The sequence below is a fragment of the Caloenas nicobarica genome, chromosome 10 (genome assembly GCF_036013445.1).
Source record: "Caloenas nicobarica isolate bCalNic1 chromosome 10, bCalNic1.hap1, whole genome shotgun sequence".
NCBI classification, from domain to species: Eukaryota; Metazoa; Chordata; class Aves; order Columbiformes; family Columbidae; genus Caloenas; species Caloenas nicobarica.
Window position 1 is genome coordinate 17,059,728 of NC_088254.1, and position 18,227 is coordinate 17,077,954.

The window sequence follows — 18,227 nt, forward strand, 5'->3', positions numbered from 1 at the left end:
GAAATCCCAGGAATCAAATTTGGGCTGACCCACTAAGACTAATGCTCAGAGTTGGGCAGAAGTGTCCATGTGTCACCAGCAACTGCGACTGTGTGAGAGCTTGCTGTGGCTTCCTACACAAAAGATGGCACCGTCACTCCCTGTCCTACCCCACCACCTGGAAGACAAATTCTTACTGACTCCAGGGAACATTCCCTTCTGCTGCATCATCAGCCATGGATGATTCCGGCCAAGAATATTTTCCAAAGTGTGACAGTGTCAGGAAAACAGAACATTTGTAATAAGGTGTTCCTACCACTGGTATCTTAGTTTCATAAATGCACATCAATTTGTAAAATACAAACAGATGAAATTCCCTTTTTTATTTTTTGATTGACTAAGTAGAATTATCTTGTAGAATTAGAGCTTCAAGGTCTCATTCTTACCATAAAGAAATTAAACAAATATTTTTACTGTATATTGACTTAGAGTTTGGACAATCATTGCTTTATGAGAAGCTGATTAACAGCCAGGAAAGTGGTAGTCTACTGTCCAGTAATCTGCTTTCCATTTTCTGATTCTGCAAATTAACTTTCTCACTAAATGAGACATTAGGCTGATGTCAATATTTGCAGGTACTCCACAATTATAGTGTGTTTGCTAAATCACATTGCTTTAATTCAAAAGTCATTCTGATTTCCATTCACACCATGGTCCTGCTGGGTGCTTAGTTCTCCTGTAAAAGTGTCACATGCCCTCAGGTCTCACAGAGTCAATGACATTACAGATTACTCAGCTGCCTTCAGATGCAAGCCTCATTTGTTTAGGAAAAGCATAATTAGAGGTTAGGAGCCAGGTTTATGCAATGTAGATTGTAGACAAGTCATCCAATTCTCGCATTTAAGAACCTCCTCTATTTTTTTTAACTGTTTTCATAGTGAGAGATTTCAAGGTGAACCTGCACCTCATGTTAAACTAATGTATCTTAATTTTCTGCAATTTTTAGCTTCAGTGAGGTGTTCTCCAGCCTTTCATCGTCTCGGGGAAGGAAAGCTATCTAATCAGCTTGTCTGAAGGAAATGCCTCTTTAATGAGTCCAAGTTTCCAGCAGGACTCAAAATAGCAAGGCAGTAAAGTTGGAAGTGTTTATAGAAAGAAACCGCATTGAAACTGTTAGCATCGCAGTATCTTGGAAATGACAGCTGCTGATACATCCACAAGCTGTCCCAATCTCAACCCTCCTTGCTGCTGCACACCCTTGGCTGATGCGAATATTTATACTCCCCATTCTACACTGGCAGGTGATTAAAAACCTTTCCTGTCACCTCCCTCCTGTACCAGCTGATCTGTAGGGTTTTGCACCAGACAGTCACAAAACAGAATTTCAAAGCTATCCCAAGGAAAACCCTCTTGCCTAGAGTCCCGGGCTTTCTTCTTTATTTATGTGTTCTTCCTTGCTCTTTGAACATATCTGAAGTTATTCTTCATTTTCTTAATATGTAAGCCTTCCCTCAGACAAATGCACCAAGTAGGACCAGACAGGGGTATAGATCTGGTGCCATGGAGACATGATTGATGCTGCATGCAAATCCACTTTGGCAGCACATGAGCTTTTCTTTCATCCAAATGGCTTAAAGCAAATGAAAACTGGCCTCAACATGGCTGCACTGTCCTGGAAAGAAACCCAAATGGGTCTGAGAGTGACATCTGAGACAGCTGTGCCTGGTTTTTAACTTCACTGGCATAACTTTGAATGGAGCAGAATAGAAACCTCTCAGGAACATTATTTTCCAGCAGTTAACGCAGCACTGTGACATTCTCAGAGCCAGGTGAAAAGCATCTACTCCATGATCCAGGAGCAGAACCAGGTGTCAACCTGGCAGATCGTAGCAAGCAAGGTGGCTCTTAAGATGATGTTCCTCAGTCATTCTTGTAATTACACCAAGTTAACAGTGATTTGCAGCTGGGTTGGCACCCAGGGCCACAGGACAGAAACCCTAACGCCGCACTGCACAATCACTTGTCACACAAAACCATGGGGAAGGGTGAGGATGGAGACACTTGGGTGAGTATCAGATTCTAAGAGCTGCTCCTGCCCTACAGCAGTGTAACGCAGAACAAGAGAACACACAATGGGCCTGTAGAAAATGTCCAGAGACCTGTGGTGAGCAGTTTTGGTGAGAGAAGGTAATAGTTACGGTTGCAGCACTGCTTTTGTTGGGGTTTTTTATTACACACCACAGGATCGATAGGTCTCCTGTGAGAACATCATCTTCTCTTAGCACCTGTCCTTGTCTTCCTCGGCTGCATCCTCAGCAAGTATAGGTACAGTGGGTGCCCACCACCGCTCCAGTGTGGCTGTACTGGATGAGGCGCACATTAGCTCCCTGGACTGTAAAATATGTCCGGAAGGTTTGGGAATTTGATTCCAACAGCAATTATAGAGATGCCTAATGACGCAGATCAGCTGCTTGCCTTGGCACGTTTCACAGAAGAGGTTTCGACCAGCTCTGCTTAAGGAAAATCATCCTCTGCTGTTTCTCCTCCTGTCACCAACGCTGCTGATGGCTAAGCTCGGATTTTAAGTTTGCACTTTTGCCCCTTGAGGCGTAGGATTTCAGTCGAGTGCTTCACTGAGGACCTCACCCTTCATGGCCCTCCCTCAGACCTTCTTCTGTGCCAGCCATGCACCCCACATCCCATAGGCCCTCATTCTAGACATGGACGAAAAAAAAGTTATGCCTGTCTGGTATCAAAACGCATGACTACACAGCTAATTTTCAATAAAATTAGCCACAAAGAGGAGGAAAAAACATGAACTAAAGCAAAAATTGTTTTAGGATGGTGACAGATCAAGAAAACTCTGCCTGCTAAGGTTACCCAAAGGTGAACAGTGACACAAGCCCACAAGTACTCAACAAGGAGATGTCCAGCAGACAAGATGTAATTAGACTGTCTCAGGGGAGCTGACTCGTTAACGATTGTAGTGTGCAACCTTATCTATGACAGCACAACACCTCCCAGCTATGAATGTTCAAGTGTTTATAAAAATCTGACAAGGTATCTGCAAGAAATTTAATACCAATTATTGTTGGGGGAAAAGTTACTAAGTTTGCCTTGGTTGTGGAAATAGCTGCGAATTGCATTGGCAAAACTACTGAACTCTGGGGAAAAGGGACTATCCAAGCTATAAAGTCCCTTTTCATTCTAGGGTAATGATAATCCAAGAACATTAGTATTCCACACATTAGTAGTTAAAGCTGGGTCAATTTGGTCCAGAAAAACTGTTTGGGTATGGCAATAATTAACTATTAAATCTGAACAGGTCGCTTGTCCATCCTTGAAGCACTTTGCAGAGATCCTTCAGGAATGTGGTATGTTGAAAGCAAACTCAGGTCTTCTGACATAGGTTTGGAGATGCAAGACCCTCATTCTGTCTTTCAGCTGAGCAATCCAGGAGGAATTTTTCTAAAGGAAGAAAGTGCATGTATATAATGAAGAGAAGAAGAGAAGGGAAGAGAAGAGAGAAGAGAAATCCAGGCATTCTTTCTCTTCTGGACAGAAATTTAACTGATAATTGTATTCTGCTGCAATAACCAACCAGATGCTTCAGATCATTAGTATTGGCGTCAAATTTTTCTAGCAGCCATTTTCCTTGTGGCAGACAAGCAGTAAATCTGCTTCCTCAGCCTGGACAAACTCTTCTAATGGGATGTCTAAGATGCGATCAAGACACATGACGGCACTTGCATTTATTAAATATATTCAAGAGCTTTAAAGCACTGATGTGAATATTGATAACTGTGGTAGCACATGCAGAAGTTTACTTGGGTCTTCAGATACACATTTGGTGAGTTCTATTGGTTTGCAGAGCTTTGCTGCCTTTAGCACCCAACATAGAGCAGACAAAAGCTGACTGGAAAGACCGGCATGGCCCCCCAATTTTTTTTTTTCAAGGAATTCTAAGACTTCCCCTGCCATAATTCTATATGCTCAAGTGTTTTAAGAGACACCACTCTGTTTTCAGCTATTGAAAAGTCTGTTACATTGTCCATCCTGATCATAACGCACCATAGCATCCATCTGGACCAAAGCATCTGTCTAGCCATGCTAATTGAATTAGTCTGCGAATCTATCCATCAAGACATAGAGACCTCGCTAGCTTTATAACTTCAGAATTTTTATAGCAGAAGTCCCTACATAAACACATTACGAAGGAGATGAGCACTTTTGTAGTCTAAAGAGATTTCCAGAAAATGAGCTTTTTCTAGTTTCTTTCGGTGGAAGAACCAGTTTTTCCTGAATGGAAAACAAACACCTTGTGAACTGTCAGAACCCTGTAAGGACGAGCCAGTTTTTCATGACCTGATGCAAAAACATCGGCATTTGAGGCCTCAGGTACCTTCTAACGTGCATCTTGTGAGGTGCACAATGTCTGAAAGACTGATATGTATCTCATTAAAATTGAGACTACTCAGCTACAAGCACCAGACTGTTCTCTCCACTAACTGTTTGATAATGCTGCCTCAGGCCATCAATGTTGGAGACTGTGTCCCTGGGGTAGATGGGACTATTGACACCTGTTGATAAGGCCCAGATCTGCTGGAAAAGTTGTGACAAGCCAAAGTTCAGGATGGGAAGGAGCTGCTGGCAGCTGATGGGCAAAGGGCAACAGCTGAGCATGCCAGGTCTCTTGCATTTCTTGCCAGTGATGTCTGAAGTTCTGCTGGGGTGATGGGCACCAGCTGGGCTTGGTAAAGGTTCATCAACCTGGGCAGAGACTCTGCTCAAGATTAATTTTCAGTATCATATTTATTAAGGGTACTCATAGGAAAGAAGGCCAAAATAAAGGCCCCCAAAGTACGAAAATATTCTGGGAACAGAAACTCAGAAAGGGTGCTGGGAAAAAGAAGGGCTCATTTTAAATGTCTGGGCTTCCTGGTATGACTGGTGGCTTTCAAGGCTTATGCCTTGAAAAATTAGGATGTTCTTAAGTTCCATTTTCAAAACCATCTTCCTACGTATTCAGGAGGTTTGAAGCCTCAAACACCTTTGAAAAATGAAATTTACGATCCAAGTAATGTCGTTATTTTTGAAAAATGTAGTCTCCGTTTCTACAAAAAACTGCTCCTCTCAAAGGCCACAGACAACCTAGTGTTAAATGGATCAAGTACCTAAACTTCCACTTAACTGAAGTTTAATAACTTGAGGAAGTCAGGCAGCAGCCCCAAGTGCAGACCCAGAAATGAACTGGAAAAGTGCACTTGAAGAGCAATGCAGATCAGGTTTTGCTATTACACCAACAAGGAATGTGATCTGTAATAGTAGAAGTGATGATTAGTGGTTTTTAAAAGAAGATATCTCCTGAAATTAGAACTCGAGGTGGGGGTGACAACAAAAGGCACCATCAGAAAGACGCGTGGCTGGGGACAGGGAGCAGGGGCCTGAGAGCTGAAGCTCACCCACCTGGCAGCGGCAATACACGACACCTCCTGCCGTTTGATTTTTCTGAACGTGCAATTTTTACATTTCCCCTTTAAAAGGGAGCACTTGCAGCAGTACGAAATTAGGGCACCCAAGCGGGGGGGGACGCCAGGAATTAGATGCGAGCCAGGCTAATTCGGGGACACCACCCTGCGTGAGAAACTTCCAGCCCCGTGCTGGAGCACTCTCCGCTCCCGAACTGCGTCCCACGCGGGCTGCGGGCGGCAGCCGCGCTGCGGGTTGCAGCGGCCGCCCCCTCCCGCGGCGCTAAGAGCCGCCGGGCCGCCCCGCGCAGCCCGGGACGGGGCCGCCCCGCCCGCCGCGGAGCCTCCGCCGGCGCCAGCCCCGCGCTTTCCCCCGCCCCTCGCCGGCGGGGGCGCGGATCCGGCCTGCGCGGAGCTGGCGGAGAGAGGGAGCGCGGCGGGGCGAGGGGAGGAGAGACGAGAGGAGGCGGCGGCGGCGAGCTGGCCATGGCAGCAGCCCGCGGGCGGAGAGGCAGCCGCCGCGGGCTGCCGCTGTGATTGGCACCCCGAGGAGGAGGAGGAGGAGGAGGAAGGCGCGGAGCAGCCGCGGGGCCCGCCATCCCGCGGCGGCGGTGCCCGGGAGGATGCCGGGGAAGCGGGGCTCGGCGAGCGGCGGCGGCGGCGAGCTCCCGGGGGCCGGCGCGCCGCGGCAGCGGAGGCGGCGGAGGAAGGTGTCCTGCTTCTCCAGCATCCAGCTCTTCCTGGTGTCCGAGTGCGCCCTGATGCTGGCCCAGGGCACGGTGGGAGCCTACCTGGTGAGTGGGGGACCGGCCCGCAGCCCCTCCGGCGCTACCTGCGGGGGGCGCGGAGCGGGGGATGCGCCGGCACGAGTGGAAGTTTCCCCGTAGCCGGGGCAGCTCGGCGGGCAGCCCCCGCACCCTCCCCGGGTGGGTTTGACACCAGCCCGGTGTTTCAGAGCTTAAATGACTCAGCAGTGCTGAGGGGTTTCCCTTCTGCCGTCCCTCTGGCGTGTGCGGCGGCAACTTGGGCAGCCGGTCCCCCGGGCTCCCGGAGCGCCGCTGCCCGGCCGTGCGTGCGGGCCGGCGCGGCGCCGCTGCTGGATTCCGAGCTGGCCAGTAACTCGGATCAAGTGCCAGCCTTTCCAGTTTATACCGAATAAACAACAAGAAAACCTAGCGGGGCATTTACATCATGCCTCCTGTGTTTACTAATTTTCCTCGTCCTCTTGAAGTGATGCAGCGGTGTTAAGTACGGCAGCCCCGTAAGTCTTGGTGTTAGGTAGAGAACAGTCAAAAATAAGACTTCGCACTGAATCTACATAGTGAGATCTAGTGTCAGAGGCAGAACTGTAGTAGAAGAGTTGGAAAGATGTCCATACGGCAGTTCTTGTGCCTTTGAGTATACACCGAGAGAGAGGCAGCCTGTGAAAATGAAGTCCTTTTCCAGCAGATGTAAGTGTATAGTTGATTTGAATTTCTCAAAATAGCATGCTGGATTTGAGAATTATAGTTTCCATGGAAAAGAAATGTATTCATAATCTCTGAGGTTTTTTGAGGCCATACACGTAATATGTTATACAGTAAGTTTAAGATCTCCACATTTGCTACTTGTATTGAGTATTTAAGACTGCTTCTCATGCTTAAACTACTTATGCAAATTTGTACTGAACGTGATCTATAATTTTTCAAGGTACGTGGCTAAACTAACCATGGTTAATATTCCCTGTTAATATGAAATGGAAATTAGCAGGCAACTCCGGATAATAAAACATGTAAGTTTAGTTTGGAACGTATGTTAATTGCAAAGGAAACTACATCACATCTGTTGAGAGAAATTCAGTAATTCTATACCCTATGTGAATATAGGTGGATATCACTTAATTCGTAGAAGCCAGACAGGCACATGCCTCTTTTATGTGAGTAACACCTTAGAAAGTAAATATATTGCTTCCAATGAGCTACTTGCAAAATAAGCTGTCAGCATGAATGAATGTGGGATAGCCTTTTGTCTGAGTATTGGCCAAGGAAGAGCCCACTGAGGTGATGTCACCCAGTGGGCACCAGTATGCTGGAAATGCACAGATCTGCTAGAGGACTCTATACTGGCATGCTTCGCTACAGCATCTGAGCATTGGATCAGCAGTAATAGTTCCTAACATGGCATTTTCCTCTAACTCCTTTGCATCACTCTCTCCTCACCAATTTAGCTTTTTTTTTTTTTTTTTTTTTTTCCCCCCGTTTTCCCCACCTCTTGTGGCATGCTCTGGACTGCGCTTGCCCTCCCTCATGCACCCCAGCCCCACCGGCTGGAAATCTCCGCTGCCATCGCAGTTCCTGGCGTCCTGCCTCCCTCCCCTGAGGGATTAACTTGACTGAGGTGCTGCTGTCTCTATCCTCTGCCGTTCTCCAGGACTGTATCCTGACCAGTGTGACATCGTGCCTCTGTGGCCAGCCGGATCCACAAACAGTAACAGACAACTGGCCAGTGGGGAGGAAAAAAAAAAGGAAACTAAACTCAAAACAATCCCTAGCATGCATAAGCAGTGGCCCAGCTGCACTGGGCAAGTGTTCCCCTGTTCCCTGTATAATTTATCTTCCGTCATTGTAAATACCACGCAGCTCTTCATACAATGAACAGATGCAAATGTGGAATTATCTTTGGAGGGTAAATCTGGACGAGCGCTGCGCTTACAGGTGTCGTGGGGGAGTGAGAGCAGGAGCAGGAAAGATGCTCGGTGGGAAGCGTGGAGGACGTGATCATTTCTGCAGACCAAGTGTCCCATGGGGCCAGGTGTGGTTCTCAGGTGCTGTCTTGGGGTGAAATCAGTGGAGACACTGCAGAGTTGCTCAGGTGTAACTGCAGGTGGATATTAATTTACTTGTGCTCCTGGGATGAGCAGGGGCTGTTGGGCTCGGCAGTGGAGTGCTGGGCTGGTCCCCGAGGGACAAATTAGCAGCTGTGACAAAGCCGAGAGCAAACAGAAAGACAGACAAATAGGGAGATGCTGCGCAGGACAGACACAGCGTGTAGTTCTGGGCAGTTGAATAAACTGCTAATTTTAGCCTGTCAGCGGTGAGCCGCATACTGTGTTCATGCTTCTGCTTTGCTTGGCCACATGTGTGACTTTCCCTGGTTATTTGTAACTCAGGAAGAGAAATTTGCCTTATACGGTGACAAGCTGGCTTCCTCAGTTTGGATCTGTCTTGTGCTGTACAGGGACCCTGTGAGGGTAAAAACTCAGCTTATTAAGAAAACAAGGCAAGAGCTTGGCTGCTTAGGAGTGATTGAACAGCTCCATTTTGATTGGCCTTGGCTTTCATGTCAGTACCTTTAAAAGCCAATATTGTTACTTCTTTTTAGATATGTAAAAACTTATTTTTTTCCATGTTCTTTGCACAATAAACTAGCGGCACCCGCTTGAATGTATGTACAAAGTAGACATTCATTCATTATGTGGTTTTGAAGCACAGATCATTCACGTTTATTTGTTCATAAAACATTGTGCTTGCCAAGAGGACTTTATAAATAATAAATGCTGATAAAATCTATAAAGTCCAATTCTTTTCCCACAGAACTCAGCAGTGAAAATACCCCAGGATGCCAACAGTGAAGGTCTATGGTTAATTAGTCCAGTGTCTCTGAGGTTCTTCACACGAAGTTTTGGGGAGTATTTGATCAATGTCGTGTTCCAAAATATTTGTCGATTTTGTTTGCAAAACGCACATGTTCCAAAATGACTTGGTGCCATATCCTGCATAGTTTATGCAAATGCGAGCCTGCGCTGCTGCCTTAATTTCTGGGGCTGCTGAATACACCCTATTATTTGCATATTCCTGTACGGTTTTGTGTATGCATTTATTTGGCTTCATCTAATTACTCCTGCGTGCTTTTGGAAACTTGAATTTCCCAGCAACTGCAGTGGCAGCGGGGAAAATGCTGCCTGTAGTCTGCAGGCGTTCCTGCTGCAGAAGTTACTCGGGGTTTTCGCAGCAACTTTTAAAAGCCCAGATGATTTCCACCCCCAGTTGCTCTCCTGCGGCGTAGGTCCGTGGATTAAAGAGCCGAGCGCTGCTGGTGCAGATGGCACCGGGAGGGAAGAAAGGCTGGAACCTGTGTTTTCCAGCCGGAGCCTTGTGCCTCTCAGGCGAATGCAGCAGTGTGATCAGTCATGCCGGCCGTGCAGCGATGAGGATTTCGATAAGGCTGATTCACATACCTTGGCAACACTTCCCTCCCTGTGTCCCCTCCCTCCCAAATTCCTACATGCATTATATTTTGAAATATTTAAACTGGTAATAATGTTCCAAGTGCTCCTGATGGTTTATCACCGGGGCTTTTCATCACCCTGCCAGTCAAATCTTTTGCCTCGCCAGTGGTGAAATCATTGCTTTAGCAGGAGGCAAAGAGCTCTGGGTTTGACAGCCATAGTTTGTGGAGCAGGAGCGCAATTTAATTTTCTCTCCCTAGCCTTTAGCCTCGGCTCGCCCTGCTTCAAACTGACCTAGTTGCAAGCATCCAACATCTGCCAAAGTCACGGGCTTCTTTAGATAAAGGGCACGCATATGGGAAGTGCATTGAGAAACAGTTATTGGGTGTGCTCGGGATAGCTGTTTTTACAGAGCTTTACTGAGATGTCTCTGTTTGCTGCAGCTTTGAATGCAGCTATTGATGTGTTTTATCCAGTGATAGAGGATGACTGGCCTGAGCATGAGATGGCAAGGAAAATAATTGGTCCCTCCCAAGGAGGGTGCATTGGTGTTTGTGTGGGAGTGAATGCCGAATTGCTTCTTGTTTTGCTGAATGAAAACTTTTGAGCCAGGCTTAACTTCCCAGCTAGAGCTTTGCCTGTGCACCAGTGTTTGACTGCAGCTTGCAAAAGCCCTCTTAGCTCATCTGCAGTAAAAATAGTTCTGCGTAAGTCCAGGTGAGGTTGTAAGTGCATAGGTGGTCTCTGAGCCAGGCTCCTTCTCTTCAGTTTTTATTGCTATTGGGGTTTGGGATATTAATGAAAACTGTAACATTCAATTTTCAGGAAAAAATAAGTATCAGAGACAAATACAAAAGTTAATCATCAAAGGGTTCTTGCTGGAACAAACACAAATAGGGGTTTTGTTAGATGGACACCAGGGAACTGAGGGATTAAGAGCAGAATTTCGCTTGTGTTTTTTTAAGTTGCTTTGGTGTGCGACCCTTTCCCCTCCTGTGTTAAATGAGCCAAATACAATACTGTTTTCCTGTTACAGAAAGCAGTTGTCTCCTCTTGTAGAAACTTGGTCAAACCCTTCTTGAAGTCAGTGGAGATGTCTGCATGGAAGATGTCAATAAAGACAATTTTGATATAGGAGTACTGCAAAGCTTCAAAGCTTTCAGTTGTGCTTGGTGCTGTACAATAGAATTTGTTATTGAGTATTTGCAGTCTGAGTAGACTGGGTGGGAGAAATGCCACAGGTGGGGAAACTGAGGAAGGGATTAAGAGCTTGATTCTGTTGCTGAAGCTATTGATCAAGCCTTCTGCTCGATTAACGGCAATAAAACCCAAATGGTTTAGGTGTGGGCAGAGGAAGAGTCTGGCAGAGCAAGGAATTCCAGTTTCAGGTGCTTCAGTGTAATGACTTAGCTGCAAGAACAGTATTTCCCGTTGAATTTATTATTGTTTTTATTAAAGTATTTCTTTTCCTAGAATAAGAATAAGCTTTAAAATACTGCTGTCCTTTTTCCTTTTTTTTTTTTTTTCTTTCCATCCACAGCAGTGCTGAGTAATAAATTAGCTGTAATGGTCATAATTTATTTGTCACTGGGGTATTTAAGGGGAAAAAAAAAAAGCATGGAGTGAAAATAAATGTTTTAGTGGGGATGAAGATTGCCAAGCTTTGGCTGGTTATTGCTTACAGTTCATTTTCCCTTAATATATCTTTGCTAGCAATGTTATTTCTGGAAAGTTGTTTCTAGTATGCCTTTCCCATTAGAGAATATTGTCTGTTTTGCAGCTGAGTTCTGTGGAAAGTTATTCTAAACTAGATCTTTTGACTGCATTCATATTTCTTCTCTAAGAAGCCTTTTGATGGTTTTTTTTGGGTCTCTGACTGCAGGGCGGAGGAGAAACCAGATCCAGCTCTGGGTTTTGATGCCTTCAGCCTCCTATGGGGCTTGGGTCAGGAGTGTGCCATGGACTCCTTAACGTAGAAACTTTAATATAAATTAGTAGAAACAAATTTTGATCCAGATGTAATTTGTTTTTTGTTTTGTTTGTTTTTTTTGAATACCAGAAAGACTTGTGAGTAACTGGCATTTATGCCTTGGTTTAAAGTTTTCTTTTGTCTGATACTAACAGATGAAAAGGTGTAGAGATAATGACATGTTTATCTCTTACATGTTATATTATGCGCAATTTGCAAAGAAAACAGAAACTTACGATCTGATGCCTTTTTGTTTAAATGCATTTAAAGGCAAAATGCACTTGATGCGTAAGAGTGTGGACTAATTGATTTTAGCGTTCAATTTTTTGATTGTTTTTAGTGGAAAGTTTGGCCGTTCTTCCTTTTCCCTTGTAAGCCCTGTAAGCCCTGAAAGAAAGAGCAGCCTGTTAGAAATGTTATGATCCCTCATAAAACCAATGTCTCATTTATTTTGGCCGGCCTTTGCTTCCAGAATCCCTTTAGCATTCGCTGTGTGCCTGTGTCACAACGAGCTCTGCGAGTTTTAACTGTCGGCAGGACTAATGCTGCTGAGGTTTAAAGGGATCTTGAATTACTTCAGAGAACACCTTGGTTTGAAGGTCTGTGGTGTGCTTCCTTAGCAACTTTTGCAGCGTGACTCTTTAAATTGTAGCGTAGCCGCTGTCCCAGGGAGAACTGCCCCTCTCCTTCTCTGCAAGGGAGAGCAAATGTTCCAGTAAAGGGGTGTCTCCCCAGTTGCATGGACTTTATTTTCCCTGACTTTCAGTATATTGTAAAGAACCAAAAGCCAGCTTCTGTTCTGCTACAGCAGTGTAAATTTATCGCTGCAAAAGAGTTATTCTGCAATTCGTCAAGAAGAATTTGTCCTCTGTGTATAATAATCTAAAATGTTTCCTTACTTGTACGCTCCCTGGTCTCTAGTTATTCCTTTGCGGTAGCAAGATTAAACAATGGCATGCTATTTCGTGGGTGAGTTTGCAGCTTGGACGAATTAGTGTAGCTTTGTCTTCTGATCAACACCAGATGAAGCTGCGAAGTGATATATTTTAAGCATCATCCTAGGAGGTTTAAATAAACGCATGATAATATTTTGTATAGTAACTCCTTTAAGTGCTCCAGTGAAGTTCAGAAGAATTAATTTTTCCTATTGTGTAGAAAAATGGGCCGCTGATTTTGATTTACAAGGTTTCATTATAACTCTGCAGCAAAACCAGGACTAGAACCCCAAGAGTCCCGTCTCCAGGTCACCTTGGAGCAACCACTAGACTCTCTGTCTCTTTGTACATACATACTGCAATGCCAGTAGCATCGCCTGCTCCACTGAGTAGAGTTTTCACGCTGCCACTCTTCATACGCTATTGATGCAATCAATAGCGGTAGCAAGCTGCTCAGGTTGTTCCCGGAGTGTCTGGCAGTTCTTCCCATCGGTGTTGGGAGGACTCTGTGCTGAGAAGCATTTGGTAATGTTTAGAGGGATGATCCTTGCATCCAAGATGTTTCAGTCTGAGTGGACGGAGCAAACCATGGAGAAAAGGAACCGCTCCTTTCTCCACATTTTAAGCGGGGTTGCAGCTGTAATCATGTAGAGATGATCTACAGCACAGGTATGACTGGATCTGCCCCTCCTCACTTAGCAAATCAAGGAAAGATGTCATAACTAAAATCAGATTTTTTTTAAGTTCTCCAGTTAGCAACTTTCTCTTTTTCAGCCTTATTCTGAATATGATGTGCTTCTGCATTTTGATACCTAAATATTTCTTACTGAAGTGAGAGGGTGGGTTTCATCCTGCTGTTGCACGGTGTCTGTTGTACTGAAGCTGCAGATCTCTTGCTGGGGCTGGTATTGCAGCAGTGCCTGAACACAGTAATTTTAGACGATCGCTTGCAGCATAGAAGCAAAATATTTATTTCAGATTTGTTTGAATATTTATCGTCGTTGTTGTTTATTTTCCGTGGTTCAAGAAGAAGAAAAACAACTTGCTGTGGTTTGGTTTTTGTTCTTCCTTTCTGTCGCCTCTCCCTTCCTAGTATCCATTCCTCTCACCAAGCAGCCAGCTAATGTTCCCGTATTTTTTTTGAACATCTTTATTTTTTTGGTGTCTGCAGCTATTGCATGGATGACTTCTGCATGTTTGCAGGCCCAGTGACTTTTAGATAAGTGGCTGTGATGGCAGGTGTGGGAACACAAAAGTTGATTTGCATGCTACGTAATCTGTTTTCTGGGCAAGGATTGCTGGAATTGTCTTATTTTTAATATTAAAATGTCCTTTTAAAACACTTACTACGCTGTTCACCTGTATAATTCATAATGTCTTAGTTTACTGTAAATGAGAAAAGGCTTAAAATTCAGTTTTATGGTGATCCATAAAATGACAGCGAAGTTTTTGAAGGAATCTGGATAATTCAGTTGTTTTGAGGTCTTCGTGACTCACCCCGCTTTATGGTTTCTGAAGCAACTATGTCAAATTTGCTTTCAAGTTGATGTTTTGTTGGTTTTTTTTTTTTTTTTTTGATGCTTTGATGTTTGCATCCGAATCCAACATTTTCTCTAGTGTTTTGTTTGTTTGTTTTTCTAATAAAAAGGCAACCATGAGCTCTATCAAAAAGAGACTGAAAGAAAGCTTGCCTGTTTGGGAAGAGTCGTGGGATATGGGTGTGGAAGAATACAGAAACCTTTCAGAAATGTTTCACTGTTCATTTTTAAAAAAGTATAGTGGTCTATTTTTTTTTTTTTCCCGGCTAAAAGTTAGGTTTTTTTGGCTGAACTGAAATCTGCATTGGTTTTGGGTCAGTATATGAGAAACAGTCTTGAAGTGTATGTTGTATGCGTGTATTTTAAAGTGATAATTAACAGTTTCATGCCTGAGGAATTGAATGACAAGATTTGGAATTGCTTTGCACTCAAGGTGTCATGTAGTGGTGCCCGATATGTTCCTAAAACAGATGAATTATTCTACAAATTTATGTAAGGTAAAAAGTAAGTATTTTTCCTTGGAGCCTGCATTAGGTGGGGCTTTGCATGCTCTCAGCTGGCAGGGAGCACCTACACTCAGATGCAGGCTGGGCAGAGATCAGCAGTGATGGGTACGTTTGCCATATCAGGACAGAATTCTGAGTTTTCTGTAGTTTCACCTTTGCTTCATCCCTTTATTTCTCCAAAGGGATAACGGGGAGAGAGAAAACACCACAACTTCATAGGATTGCAACCCGTCGTTTTAAAAAATGACTGTTTTTTGTTTTCTCCAGTAGAACTTCAACAGGAAGAGCTGCAAGAAGGTTGTTTTGGGCTTCTTGTTTTTTATTTCTGAAAAGGAGGATGTGAAATAGCCGTTACCTCTTTCTATTTCTCTCCTTGGCTTCATGCAGACGTAGGTGGGCACATCATTAGCAGTAGATCAGAGAGTTGGTTGGGAGCGTTATGATGCTGGACTGTGGGCCAAACTTCATGCTTTGGCTTGAAGGGAATCTCAGGCTGCAGCAGGACCATGGAACCGGAGCATGTGCCTTCCTTGGTGAAGTAGCAGGACAAGTCCCCTGCAGCTTTGAATAATACCAGATGCATGTCTATATCAAAAAATCTCAGTGGAGAAGAGGGACAACATTTGAAGCTTCCAAAAGAGAAACTAAAAAATACTGATGAAATGAAAATTATTTTGAAAAATTTGAAGAAGAAATGCCCCCAGTATTTTCCTGCTGCTTCTTGTGCCCTGCTAATGACTTTCATCTGCTGGAAACATGCTTAGTTCTCTTCCTGACATGGCTTGGGTGTTGCCTGATGGATTGAGATGCCAAATTAGAGGGTTGATCCTTTCTTTCCCTGTAACTAGGAAACAAGAGAAAAATAACAATATGTACCTAGGTCTTGATTTTTAAAGAGGAAAAACTTCTCTTTAGATTTCCAGTTTTTCAGTCTTATGGCTTGGTTCTGGTCGTTCCTCTGAGCTGCAGGAAAAGCTGTAATTGTTGTGGTTGAGTAAAGCTATTTTTTGCCAAGTTGGTCTTAAAGCTTTGACTTTTCTCTTTTAAAGAGTATCCACCTTGCTTTGTAAGGTGTTGTGGTGGGTTAACCTTGGACTGCATCTGGCTGCTCTCTCACTCCCCTCCTCAATAAGGTGGGAACAGAAAGTGAGATGAAAAAGCTTGTGGGTTGAGGTATAAAGACTAGCAATTACTGTCAGGGGCAAAACAGACTTGACCTGGGGAAATTTAATTTTTATTGCCAATTAAAATAGATTTGGATGTTTAAAACAAAGGCAAAAATTAAAACACCGCCTTCCTCCCATCCCACCCCTTCTTCCCAGGCTCACTGGGAATGTCTCCATTGGATGCTCTCTGCTGGGAGAGCATCTACCCTCACCCACAAGCTAAAGTGAAGTGTTAATCATGTTTGAGCACCAATGTGCTCTTTGCAGAAATGTCGGCTGGCATCGGGTAAATGGTTTTCCCGTGCTTGGGTCCTGTCTGCACTTGGTGGCCAGTTGTGGTTTTTTGTGGTGTGCTGCTGGGCAACAAGCAGGTTCAACCCAAGGAGAAACAAGTGTCTGTGCAACTAAAACACAGTGATATTCCTTCTGTCCTGCAGGCGTTGCCTGTAAAATTTGATTATTGTGGGGATTAACCTTCCTCATAGCTTTTGCCAAGTGCTGTGGTTTGTGTGGTGGGCAGAGAAAGCGTTGGACATATAGGCCCTTTATGAGAAATAGTGGGCAGCATTTTTAGGGCTTACCAGCAAAAGAAAACTGTGGTTTTTGTTTTTGTCTTGTTCAATGTACAGGGCTGAGAGCAATTAACTACAATGGGCCTTTCAGCTCCTGCATGAGATGCACACTTTGTTTCCTGCTGCCTATGGCTCTTTATAATGCCGGTCCTTATGTCTGAAGTCAGTGCAGCTGCTGGCGGAGGGACAGGAGCTTCAGTTGAAGAGATGCCTTGTCTAGGGGTGCTTGTTTGTGAAGGGTGCTGATGATAGTTTTGTAATATCAGATGGTTTGGGTGATCCTTTGGTTGGTCTCATCCGAGGTCCTTGGTGCAACGAACGCCCACTGAGTTGAATAGTGTTCCTGCAGGAACCCGCTGCATCTTGTGATCTTGGTGCTGGTCCAAAGAGGGCTGCTTTGGCCCCACGTTTGTATTTCTGTCATCAAAAGGTGGTACCAAAAACCACAGGGCTAGCTTGAGCCCTTGGGTCGCAGTGCTATGATGCTAGTCTAGGTTGGATTTTGTTTTGTTTCTTCTCTTGCTATAATCTGTGATATTTAATACTATTAAAAAAAATGAACTGGCTTGGGGTTACTCAAGAGCTTTCCCATAGTCTTTGGGATTCAAACCTACCAACTTTAAAGAACTTGAGAACAAAGGCTGAAAAGGGAAGATTTCAAGCATTCCATGGAGCTAGATAAACCATTTGCTTCCAAGAGTTTATTTGCTCAACTGAGGCCACTTCTGCGTTAACAAATCTCTGTGAATGAATGGATTCCAAAACCAGCTTGGGAGTTATTCAACGGCTATTGAAGTTAAGCCACACAAGCAAACCATGTGCTAGAGGCACAGCTTTGTGGGTTTGCTGTGTCATTTGGCGCAACTGTACAAGCTTTCTCAAATGCTGGCCCTATACAGAAGTCCAGTGTTTTCTGTGGATTAGGATGCGTCAGGGCTGCTGTGTTGCTCTTAATCTCAGTGCTAGCTCTTACCAAGAAGGCAGAAATTTCAAATTCCTTCTTGCTGTGTCTCGTGGAAGCATTTGAGGTTTATGGTGTAGCCTCTCATAACCGAGATGGCATTTATTGATTGGAATCATTCAGCTTAATTCAATGCTGGACAAGCTTCTTGCCAGAATTTTTATTTTGCCGTCTTATTTAAATAGATCCCTATTGAATTACTGTAGTTGTTTATAATGACTCTTGGGAAATATTGGATGCAGCCTCTAGAATCGGTTCTGCGCCATTTTCAAATAGCAAACTCTTGAATTATATCTCTGAACAATGCCCAGGGTCCCTTGTTGTTATCTAAGTTTTCAAGATGCTCCCACATTAATAAGCTGCCTCTTTGGTGTGGGCAGGTATCCAGTGAGCAGTTGGTTAGCAGGGTAGCAAGTCGGAGGTAAATCTGGATGCAAAGTCCTCTCTGCTTTCGCTGCATCGATGGGATGGGAGGTTGCTGGCAGGAGAAACTGGCTTGTTTTCATCCGAGACACGAGACTTTTATTTCTTCAGGATCAGGGCTTGAAACCAGTTGAGGGCTCTGCTTAATTGGGATTTTGAGTCAAGGGAGGGAGAGCCTGGAATGGAGGAAGGCAGGCAAAATTTAACTTCTTGGAGAGCTCCTTTTACATATGAAGAGAGTCCTTCAAGTGGGGCTGCAGCAAATAGTCACTATATGGCTTCACTGAATTGGGTTTCTTTCTTGTGTAAGCCATAGCGAGTCTGAGAATCAGTATAAGGTTGTATGGTCTCATGACTGGAAGTTTTTTCCCAGGCTCTCCTGTAACATCCCAGCTCAATACCTCTGTGTCCCCATCTTCAAAATGACTTGTTCTGAGATGTCATTGCTGTTTGGTGGGGGTGGTTGGCCAAAGTGAACGAGAATGTTCTGCAAATGGCCAGTG

At 44.4% G+C, this 18,227-nt stretch overlaps 1 protein-coding gene across 1 annotated transcript in view; it reads left to right on the forward strand.

The window, feature by feature from the left end:
* Window positions 1-5,749: 5,749 nt before the first annotated feature.
* The window catches only part of SLCO3A1 (solute carrier organic anion transporter family member 3A1), a 132,978-nt gene continuing 120,500 nt past the window's right edge, over window positions 5,750-18,227 (forward strand). The window contains exon 1 of the mRNA XM_065641547.1: window positions 5,750-6,241. Coding sequence (XP_065497619.1) covers window positions 6,071-6,241 — 171 coding nt within the window. The 5' untranslated portion in view covers window positions 5,750-6,070. The remainder of the gene's footprint in view (window positions 6,242-18,227) is intronic.